Source organism: Kryptolebias marmoratus, linkage group LG1 (genome assembly GCF_001649575.2).
Source record: "Kryptolebias marmoratus isolate JLee-2015 linkage group LG1, ASM164957v2, whole genome shotgun sequence".
Taxonomy (NCBI): Eukaryota; Metazoa; Chordata; class Actinopteri; order Cyprinodontiformes; family Rivulidae; genus Kryptolebias; species Kryptolebias marmoratus.
The window spans coordinates 4,681,264-4,693,597 of NC_051430.1; the positions used below are offsets into that span (position 1 = coordinate 4,681,264).

Below are 12,334 nucleotides of genomic sequence, written 5' to 3' on the forward strand. Positions count from 1 at the left end.
GATGGATGGATGGATGGATGGATGGATGGATGGATGGATGGATGGATGGATGGATGGATGGATGGATGGATGGATGGATGGATGGATGGATGGATGGATTGAAATTATACATAAGTGGATTAGTTTTGTAAAGCTCTGCTTGTGTAAGAACTTCTAAAAATATTAAAATATCAATGAAATAATCTGTTGGGGAACGCTAAAACCTCTTAAAGGTACATATTACTAGTTAAAAATATTTTCTGTGCTTAATAACACATATATGAAATAAAACTTTAAAAAAACAGACTTTGGTACTTTTTTATTATAGAGTCAAAATATCTAACTTTTTGACATCCAGGGAGGTTGGCTCCAGTCCTGTGGGCCTAAACCTTCTGAATTTTCTGTGCAGCTGTAGTCTCAGGAGCATCAAGCTGATTGGAGATGGTCTTATAGTATTTACCTTTAACATGTGTGTCAATAATTTTCTTTCTAAGCTGCTGAGACAACTCTGTCCTCAGCTTGTTCAGTGTGGTACACACCATGATACCAAACAGCCCTCTGACTACTTTTCACTAAACAGACAGACTGACTGATTACAGGACTGAAGACACCTGTGATGCTGGTTACTGGACACATCTTAGTTTAACATGTCCCTGTGGACACTTTAGTTTAAATTTTTTAAAGGAGTACCATCCTTTTTGTCAAGGCCACTTTTATTAGTTTGTTTCAGAAAAATAATTCAGTTGAACTAAAACTCAAAAGTAATGTCTGATTTCACTGGTTAATGTTTTTAGTAAATGCTTTAATTCTATTATTTTTGTGCGTTTCAAGTTATTTCAGTGACCATTGCAGGTTTTTCTTTTTTTAACAAAAGGATACAAACAAATTTGACCATATCTGTGCATCCAATGATTACTTTCTGAGAGTTTCAACAAGATCCATCCAGTGGTTCAAAGGATATTTTGCTAACAGACAGACAGAAAAATTCCCACACAGGCAATTACATTATTACCTCCCTTTCATGGCAGTGGACATAAATGAGCCAATAAATGCTCCATAAATACTTTCTTAGTTATGTTCTGATGTAAAAACTAACATTTCTAATATTATTTTTTTTTTTGGTAATTATTATTTTTTTACATAATCAGTGCGCCATTAACAAAACCAACATAAGGAAAATAAACAGTTTTAAACTAGCACACAAAGCATTAGTTCTTAACAAAAGACACTTCCACCCTGAACTTTTCCCCCCACAGCTATTTACCCTAAACATTGGACATTTCTTTCAGTCCTGATTTGTTTTGTCAGAGTAAATCTAACTCTGCAGATGTGTGCTGCCTCTCTTCAGCTGCTGCAGCTGGCAGCTTGGCTCCAAACAAACAACAGGAAGAAAAACATCTCAGATTCTTTCACAGCGGTTTCATTTCAAAAGAGATTTTGATTTGTCTGACCACAGAACAGTTTTCCACTTTGCCTCAGTCTTTTTGAAGTGGGTTTTAGGAAGAAGACTGTAGCAGTTTTGGATGGTGTTCACATATGGTTTCTTTTTTGCAGGATAAAGCTTTAGTCAGCATTTGTAGATGGCACAGAGAACTGTGTTCACTATGATTTGTGGAAGTGTCCCTGAGTTCATGTGGTGACGTCCATAACAAAACCAAAGCTGTTTTTAATGTAGTGCCGCCTGAGGGCCTGAAGATCACAGCATCCAACAGTGACTTTCAGCCTTGTCCTCTGAGCTCAGAGATTTCTCCAGATTCTTGAAATGTTTGCATGATATTTGGAACTGCAGATGATGTGATATTCAAAGTCTTTCCAATTCTCCATTGAGGAAGATTTTTCTGTAAATGTTCCTCTATTTTTAGACCCAGTTTTTTGCAGACTAGTGAACCTCTGCCCAACTTTACTTCTGAGAGATTCGGCCTCTTTTAAAATGTTTTTTTTAGATGTGTTGCTGACATAAAATTCAAAGATACTATTTTTTGACACACTTTCCACATCTCTCTGGCCCACATAGACAATAAACACTGCCACACAAGGCTGTTATTTGTGGATTACAGTTCTGCCTTTGCCACAAAATTGATCCAGAAGCTGATAGATTTTGGACTTAGTGCCCATTTACACAACTAGATCCTGGACTTCCTCATCAATAAGCCTCAGCATGTATAGATTGGAAAGAAAACACTTCCTCCACCTTGACCCTGAATACCAGCATTCCCCAAGGATCACTTATCAGCCCATACCCGTTTCCTTTGTACACATGACTGTGTTTCTCCACATAGAAGCAGTACCATCATAAAGTTTGCTGACAACACCACCACTGTGGGCCTGATCATCAACAATGATGAGAATGCCTACAGAGAAGAAGTCAGACTCCTGGCAAATTGGTGTCAGAAAAACAACCTCTTAATGTCAGTAAGACGAACGAGCTGGTGTTAGGCTTCAGGAAACAAGATGTGACTTATGTCCCCATCTTCACTGGAGGACATGCTGTGGAGAGAGTCAGAAGCTTCAGGTTCCTGCGAGAAACTCAAATGGGCAGAGCTTACTACACGTCACTAAGAAAACTCAACAAGTTCACTTCCTCAGGCAGCTGAAGAAATCCAGAATAGTCCTCACTAATTTCTACAAGTGTGCTGAGGAGGCCATCCTCATAGGGTGCATCACATCCTGGTGAAGCAGCTGCTTTGCCCTGGAAAGAGTGGTGAAAACGGCTCAGAGGACCATTGGTACGCCTCTCTCAGCAATCCAGGATATTTACACCACTTGCTGTCTTAGGAAGACAAAGAGCATCGTGAAAGACTGTAATCACCATGCACGGCCACCCTTCTCCTTCCTGTCCTCTGGCAGGAGATTCAGGGCAAGTCCAGATTAACCCCCGTGCTGTCAGACTGATTAACTCACACCAAGCTATAATGGAAAGTACACAATGTGCAAATATTTAATGGGCAATAATCCATACTGTTGACTTTAGCTAATAATACTTATTTAGCTTAACTTTTATGAACCTGTAGTATTGTTTTGCTGTATCTTTATGTACTTGTAGTTGTATTTAGAGAAATGTTATCTGTTCAGTCTGTAAAAGAGAGCTTTTTTAGTGTTTTTTTTGTGATCTGCACACTATACTTTTACACATGATAATCAACTTTTTGAACCTTTTCTAGAAAATGGTACAATTTCTTAGGTCAAACATTTGCTGTTTACTAAGTTCTATTGTGAATAACATATGAGTTCATACAATCCACAAATTAGCTTTCTGTTTTTATTTTTACATTTTAAACAAGGTCCCAACTTTTTTAAAACTGGGTTGTACATGTGCTTATTTCTGGTTTTCAGCTAAATAGTTGTCTTCATATTTCCTCGATGATCTTACAAATAAAACAGACAACAAAAAAATATTTCCTTCCCTGTTGCAGTTTCCAGAAGTTGACAGCCCCAGTGACATAACACCCAAAAGTGTTCATATTTGATATAGAAGTTAAAACAACACTTTTTCTAGAAAATGGTTTAGGTAATAGTCATTTCTGTAGACTCTGTTCTCCTTTTTCTATACTTATCCTGACCTGGTAAACACCAAAACCAAATTTCAAACCTTTTCATACATATATATATACAAATTAAAAATAATAATAATATCTGTGCCCTAAAACCTCAAGACACATCATTGTTATCAGTACTCCAGCTCATTTCTGATCAAACACCAAAAACTGAACCAAATCAAGCAAACACTAGAATTAACAACACAAACAATTTGGGGCTTCAGCGTTTTGCCTCCAAAAACACGACTCAGACAGCATCCATCTTCTTAAGTGTTTGGACCTGATTTTTATTCAGTTTAAACTGAGATATTTAAAGCCAAGTCTGACCACTGCAGCTTTTCAGGGTATGTGTGTGTGTGTGTTTGTGTGTGTGTGTAAAATCTCACAGCAATATTCAGATTTTAGAAATTCTACAGAAACACCAGAAACACAAGCTGTGGGCAAAGAGCAGCCAAAGTTCAATTCCTCCTCCAAATCCTCCTTCATCTCCAGGACTGCTCTCATCTGAGGTAACATGGGAGAACAACCGAGAACGCTCAGGTGTGCTGTGTGTTTCCTGACAGCTGGAGGGTTCAGGTGTGCAGATCGGCCCCTCGTCTCCGGAGAGACGAGAACCAAAACAGTCTGATCCTGAGATTTAATTAGCAACACAACAGCAGCAAAGTGTAACAGACATGTTTGACAGCGTCTTCACCTCATAATGGGCGACCCTCTGGGACTCGGAGATGAGCTGAGCGCTGCACACTTTGCAGTAGCTGTCTGTGAAAAGCCCCTGGTCCACCTCTGTTGACTTCATCTGTAGAAGGAGACAAACAGGAGGTGTTACTGAACCTGCACATCTGAACATGTAAAGACACGTGTGAAAGTTGAAATGAATCCTATTCCATCTGAAGTCAGACCTCAGAGTAGCTCTGCAAGAAGACATTTCTGTTTTATCATGCTGTTATGAAAAAAGACAGAAGGAAAGGAATCACCCTCTGATAAAGGTCTAATTATTTTATTTTACAGCTCAAATTACTATTTGAAACAGCACAATCATTACTCAGCTTATTCAGGTTTGTCCCCTTCTCTTTTAAACTCATATTTCTAAAGAAAACCCATGCATACAACCCCCTGAGGCCCTCCATTCTGATACTGTATGAGGACCATGGCTTTCTGCATCAAGACATTTTATTCTGTTCAATCTAGCAGCATTTTGACACGCAGCAAATTTATAGGGATGAACACTGCCCCCAAACAACCCCCCCCCCCACACACACACACACACACACCACCACCACCCACACACACACACACACTGCCCTCCTGGTGGTGCCCCTGGCTGTAACCACAATGTCAACAAAAAACAATAACCTGATTCGAGTTGTCCCCATCATGTTTCTTTCTCCGGGTCTGTAGGGAGCTGAGACAAACCCACCGTGATGTAACAGAGCCAGTAAACAGTAATCACATTTCATACTTTCATTGTTGTTAATCAATATTTCATCGCCTCATGCATTTAGAGCCGCCGACAGATGCTGAGCAGCTTTATCAAGCAGTGAGTAAGGAAAACCATTTAACATCAAGCTCCCCTCTAATACTCTGGGCTCAGAGCTACAATTATTTCCGAGGGTGATAAATAAATAACAGCACATTATCCTGGCACGATTTCCTGAAAATTCATAGGATAAATGATGGAAGTTTGTGCTGCTTGTTGCAGTAAAAAGATATTCACCAAAGCAAAAAACTGAGCCGTCTCTGCCTTCTATTATTCATTCAGCTCAGCTTCCATTAGAAGCTCACATTTCATAACTAGAAACAGTGAGACTCAAGTCATCAGCATCACTCAGGTATGTCCACATGAGCAGCAGGACAGATGACAACGGAGCTCAGGTGTGTATTAGAGCAAATATTTTCCAACTTGTTTAGAAATGTGCATAGCTCTACACCAGGGGTGTCCAATCCTGGTCCTCAGGGCCACCATCCTGCATGTTTTCCTTGTTTCCAACACACCTGATTCAGTGCTTAAATCACCTCTTCATGTTCTGCAGAAGTCTGTTAATCACCCATTGATTCAAATCGTGTGTGTTGGAGCAGAGGAACAAGTAAAACATGCAGGATGGTGGCCCTGAGGACCAGGACTGGAGACCACTGCTCTACACTAACTTCAAGGGAATAAGGAATGGCGCTGTATTTAAAGTAAAAAGATGGAAAAAAGATCTTGGTCTCCATTTGTCCTTTTTTGTCCGTTGTAGTTGGGAAACACATAATGATGGCTGGAAATCTAGGAGAGGAAACAGGTCTGAATGGGGAACACAATTCAACACAACACCTATGTGTGTGTGTGTGTGCCAATATTAGGTAGAGTTAATTAATTAGCTAAATGGATAACATTCAGAGGATATATATTACATGCAATTAGTGAGTACAGATCATATATGACATGAAAAGTGTAGGTTTTAAGGTAAAAGAAGAAAAAGAGATTTAAGAGGTTTTATGTCATATGCACAGCAAAAACACAGTGGTTACACTGGGCAATGAAATACTTTGTCAGGCATCTTCACACAACTAAAATTAAAGACTTTAGTATCATGGAAAATAAAATATAAGCTTAACTCTTAGCATAAGTCAGACAAATAGACAAGGAAATCATAGTTTCAGGCCCCAATATTCCATTTTAAATAGTTGTTTGTTCCTCTCCTATATCTAAAGGTAAAGCCATCTGATTGAATTCTTGCAAAAAAAAAAGGATTTTTCAGATTAGTTTCATGCAGTTTTTAGCATCAGTACCCTAATAACATGCTGAATATTCAGGATTTTTTACATAAAGAGTTTTGTTTTTTGTATTTGTCATGTTGGAGTTCGCACTTTAAATCTGTATTTTGTTCTTTAATTTACAAGCTGTTCACATTTTATATTGTGGTAAACTAACAGTTTAGATTTATTTGTTATTAGATAAATTAGTCAACAGATTAATTTAAATAAAATAGCCGATAGTGGAATGTCTATGGCAGATCAATCAAGACTGTGTAGGGTTTGTGGGTTATGGAAAATAAAACTGTGATTATTTTGCTCAGTACTGTAAGCACAGTTATTGAAAATGATTATTCAGTGAGAATAATGTTGTCTGCCTCCAGAAGCATTTCAGTAAATTTTTAAATCGCTGAATGTTCCATTAAACTGAAACTCATTATGCTCTATTTTTGTTAACATTTGTATATATTACTAACATTTTTTCATATTTGCCCATTTAATGATTTTAATTGTATTAATCCATTATATAATAAGACATTTTGGGTGAAAAAATGTCACATTATACAACATGGAATTTAGAAAAACAGATTTCCGAGCCCAGGGCGCTAAATTGCTGATTTTATTTATTTATATTTATTATTTAATGCACTAGACTACATTTGAATAAATATATTTACCAGTTAATGAAAGGAAAAGGTCAACAGGAAGGTAAGAATGAAAACTGTTTTATACTGCTGTGTAGAGCAAAATCTTTTATTTTGTTGGGGTCTGAGAGATTAAGTGTGATTATGGATGCATTGAGTTGCATCAATAATCTTTTTAATCTCTGAATCATAATCAAATCATGAAATGCCTAAAGATTTCCACCTCTAAACTACGGCTGGTTAAAGTCTGGAGTCAACCAAATTAAAGACGGCCATGACAGCAAAGCAATCTTAGCCAACACAAAACTGGCTCTGAGTAGGTTTTACAGATACTGAGCTAAAATGTGGTGTGGTAGTAGATAAGGATGATCACCAACACACACTCTGAGCACTGACTGCATGAGATCTGGGTTTAAAACATTGCCATTAAGTGTTGGAATCAACTCTGTCATCAAAATATCTTATGAAGCACTGAACATTTTGTTAAGCTTTCAGAAAATAATCACTGGATGTTCATCTGCAACTGGTTAACCTTTTGACTTGAGCAGGTTCCAGGCCACCGCAGCCAGCTGACCTTAGGAAACAAACACGACTTTAATGCAGTCAATTTTACAGACACTGAGCTTTAATCTGGTGTGGTAGTCATTCACACACAAGTGCATGAGATTTTACACAATGGTATTCTCACGGTTTGTCCAAAATGGCTTTATTGCTGTCATTTCTCAGCATGAGACAATCTTGGTCTGAAACTCCAGCATGAAAGGCAGTCATTTAGTGCTATTAGTGCTAGGCCTTTAATTTTATACTTATTTAGTGTCAGTTTCCTCTGACATGACAGCTTTTACCTCATAGCAACATCTGTGTTATCCCACAGCCCAGAGGACTGAGTTACCCTCTCCATGGACTGATGTGTTTTCAACCAAATGAATAAAAAAATGAGGCAGAATATAAAAGTTGTTGAGACTTCAGTCAGCTGGTGCCAGTACTGGACCAGCTGCCTGGTTTTGCACAGATGCTGCAAATAAAAGATTAATCAACCAAAATTTTGATGCATCAGCACATCTGCAGCAGCACGAGAACAAAAATAAATATAAAATCACTCTTACTTTTACCAATATGCACCAGAATTTCATAGATATGTCTTTCATTAAAGATTTGGCATTTTCATCTCAGTCTGCATTTAAATTTAAATTCTTTATCTTTATATCTATTCAAATTGAAGGCCCCCCTTGTGTTACAGCCCTGAATTTAAGGCCTAGCATTCCATGAAAGAAACATATTGCTCACCACCTTTCATGACATTTGTATTTAAGATCATATGCTGAGAAATGATTGTGTTATTGCCATGTTGGTCAAACTTTGAAAACAACATTATGTGCAACTCCACGCAATCAAATGTGATGTCACACTGTTGGTAAAGATTCTCAGCAAAAACTGCATTCAGTTTGAGCTCAGTATCTGTAAAATTAGTTGAATTATAGCCATTTTTGTGTTTGCTAGTTTGCTTAAATGTGGTGGCCATCTTGAATATGGTTGACTCCCAAAGTTAATCAGTTAATCAGCACTGTAAAAATCCTTAACTGCTGTGTAAATGAAGCCGTGCCTCTCCCTGGTGATGGATTCATTAAGCTAATGAATCTAAGTGTCAGACTCTGTTATAGTTCCAACTGGCTGCCTCTCCTTGAAATAGGAAAAATATTGTCGTGTTTTGGCTTCCGGTGTGATGGAGGCGTGTCGGTAAGTGAAGATACACGACAAGAAAAAAGCGGGTCTCTTGCATTAAACTTTACTCTTCCAATGACAGATGAGTTACAATGGCAACTAAGTTGTTCAAACTTACAAACTGTGTTGTTTCCAGCCTCTAGCTCTGGCACAGACAGCATTTAGCAATGTCCAGGCAGTGAGCAGCGAGAGCCGTAACTAACAACAACAGAACATTTTTTAATCTCACGATACTAGCCTCGTCTCCAGAACTGTGTTGCATTTACTAACCTAACTTAGGCTCGGAAAACTGAAATAAAAGATACAAAACCAACTTATAATCTAATAAAGTTTAACCTTCTTTACAATATTCATTTTCCCCTGCTGTACGCAGATATGAGAGGCAGGCTCAGTCACAAACAACAACCATCTATACATGATCAGAGCAGCTGCTGCCAGGCTCCAGAAGTGGGGCACCGCAAGATCATTATCACCCACACTGAAGGCAAAAGGGCGATAATGTTTCCCCTCCGTATCTGTGTGAATGTGTTTGTATGCACTGTTAGTAAAATATCTCAAGAATGACTGAACTGAATTCAATGAAACTTTCAGAAAGAAGAGTAACTTCTGAAGTCAACCCGATTCAAGATGGCCATCATAACCTTCTCACTTTAGAAAATGCAAAAACTGTCTTGGCCAATTTTACACATACTGAGCAGAAGCTTGGTGTGGTAGTAGTTGATAGTGATTCAGAAATTATGCTTTTAGGGCTACCTGTTTACATAACACCTGTCTTTAAAATTTTGCTGTTAACTTTGCAGTCAACGGTTTCTGTTCACTAGGGGAAAAGTCTCATGAACCACTGAATGTATTTTAATAAAACTTGCAGAAAGTAATCATTCTATGTGTTTCTACCAATTCTCACAAAGTGACCCCCTCAGAAACCTGCACATTTCTCAAAGTTTATTTTTTTCAATTTTTGAATCATGTTCCATTGTATCAAAGGTTGGTGTGGATTTTTATCACCCAATGCTGAAAGGTGAATGGCAGGCAATAATGGTTTTACTATGGTCATGTGCCAGTGTGTTAGCAAAATATCTCATGAACCACTGGACAAATTTAAATGAAACCTTCAGTAAATAATCATTGGATCATTGAATATACAACTAATTAACTTTAAGAGCCAATTAAATTTTAGATGGCTGCCACCTCAGTCAACACAAGAATGACCAAAATTCAGTCAGTTTTACAGATATTGAGCTAATATTTGGTGTAGTGGTATCTGATAGATATTAACAACACGTTCCAAGTTCTTCATATTGTGCAACATCCATCCATCCATCCATCCATCCATCCATCCATCCATCCATCCATCCATCCATCCATCCAACTGTTCGTCCATCCATCCATCCATCCATCCATCCAACTGTCCATCCATCCATCCATCCATCCGTCGGTCCGTCCATCCATCCATCCATCCATCCATCCAACTGTCCATCCATCCATCCATCCATCCATCCATCTATCATCTTTCCCTGGTTTTCCTTTTCCAGGTAGCTGGTGCCTGTCTCTAGCAGTCACAGTGTGAGAGGGACAAGGGACACCCTGGACAGGTCACAAGTCCATCATACGGTGACATAGAGATAAACAAGGCAAACAACCATTCACACTCTCACTCACATCTAGGGACAATTAAGAGTTTCAAATTAACCTAACATGCATGTTTTCTGTCCGTATATAAACCAGAGTACCCAGAGAGAACCTAAGCATGCACAGGGAGAACATGTAAACTCCACACACGAAGGCTGGGAGGCAAACTCGTGACCTCTTTGCTGTGAGGCGACAGCTCTAACCACTGAGTCAGCGTGTCACCCAGGACAACAACAGCCTTTTCCAAAACCAGTCACTGATGAGCGGTAAGATTGTTGGGAAACTTGTGCTCTTCTTGGAACAAAAAGCAGCCATTTCCTGCTGCTGTTAGAAAATGCTTAAAACTCAGCATTGTCTCAGTTTTTTATTTGTTATATGAAATTGCTTGTGTTCAAAGTGGTTTTAAAACAGCAAAGGGGGTGAGCAGCAGGGATGTTTCAAATGAAGTGTCTAATTTATAGAGTTATACTCATTTTTCTTTTTGCATCCAATAATTACTTTCTGAAAGTTGTAACAAAATCTGTCCAGTGATTCTTGAGATATTTTGCAGATGCTGCTGCAGTGTCTGTGAGACGTTTAAGGGGGGGGGGGGACAAAATGAACACTGCAGCTAACTATCAGAAATTACAACATTTAACAGATTTAAGTTTATTACAGAATAATAAATATGTAAACAATGCATGTGAGTCGGGAGAACAACTTTCATGTAAGATTTGTTGAAAATTAGTTTTTTAAAGAAAGAAAAGTCACTGAAATAAGTTGACACTGACAAAAATCATAAAAAGAAAAAAAAAAAGAAAATCAGATAGTAAAAAGCAGTCATTGCTTTTAAATTTTGGTTCAACAGAATTATTTTAAAAACAAGCTTATGAAACTGGCCTTGGCTAAAAGGATGATAACTCTATATAAGACTGAAACTAATTGTCCCACAGGGACATGTTGAACTAAGGTGTGTCCTTTTGTCAGTCCTGTAATGAGTCAGTCTGCCTTTAAAGGGTGAAAAGTAAGTTGTAGAGAGTCAGGGCCTCGATAGTGCCAGTGGTCATTGGAGCACAAGGGAAAAACAAGCTGTGTAAAACTACTGGAGTCAAAGAGAAAAAATAAGGGTGTTGTGCCTAAATCAGTGGTTCCCAATCCGAGTGCTGGAGGACCACTGTCCAGCATGTTTTTGATGTTTCTTTGATTTAAGGTGGCTGAGGTAGTTAGACCAGTCATTCTCCAATGAGAGAGTCAGAAGTTCAATTACTGGCTGCAATCGCATGTAGGAGTGTACCTGGGCAAGACACTGAACCCCTCGTTGCCTCCAATGGGCCCCATCGGTGTACAAATACAACCTAAAGCACTGATTAGTCTCTATAAAATAATTTTTTCAGATTAGCTTTGTAGAGTGCGGTCCAAATGTGTGTGGATGGGTAAATGAGGGCAGATTATTGTAACACGCCTTGAGGAGCCTGGATGGCTAAAAAGGTGCTATGCAAGTACAGCCCATTTACCATGTTGACACACCTGATTTGGATTACCGAGTGATTAACAGACTTCTGCAGAATGTGAAGGCTTGATGAAGATCAGGGAAACAACTGAAACTCCAAGAGGGCCACCGTCCTGTCCTGGAGGAGCAGGACCATCTCAGGTTGATCTCATCTCTTTAGAGCTGTGTGAGAGTGATGTATTCTTTTGTGTTCTTGGCAGATGAACTGCATAAATCAGACCATCCAGGATTTCACGATGTTGCGATCGCAACTATTAACGCAAAATCAAGCAAACCCCGCGAAATCGCAACTCTTTGCAATTTTGCCCAAAACACCGCAACTTTCCCGCAACTTTAACCCAATATTTATTGTTTCTAAAGTGATTCGCCACAGTTTCTGCGGTCTAGTCTTTTCTTTGTGGGTTTGTGTAGTGTGGAATAAAAAATAACCCCAAATAACTCATGAAGAAGACACGTGACGTCACTTCCTGTTAACATCAGAATGCCGGGAGCGTGCAGGAGCAGCGACCGAAGCCAAAATGTGCGCTAATGCTTCACATTTGCCCACAAAGATTTCAGCAAACCAGTTTCCTCCCCAGCTGCAGCTGTTTTGCACGTCCTGC

General features: G+C 38.8%; 1 protein-coding gene across 1 annotated transcript in view; it reads right to left on the reverse strand.

Moving 5' to 3' along the window:
* Positions 1 to 12,334, reverse strand: part of zmat4a (zinc finger, matrin-type 4a) — a 208,688-nt gene that overhangs the window by 176,151 nt on the left and 20,203 nt on the right. The window contains exon 2 of the mRNA XM_037975212.1: positions 4,210 to 4,311. Within this exon, the coding sequence (XP_037831140.1) occupies positions 4,210 to 4,311 (102 nt within the window). The remainder of the gene's footprint in view (positions 1 to 4,209; positions 4,312 to 12,334) is intronic.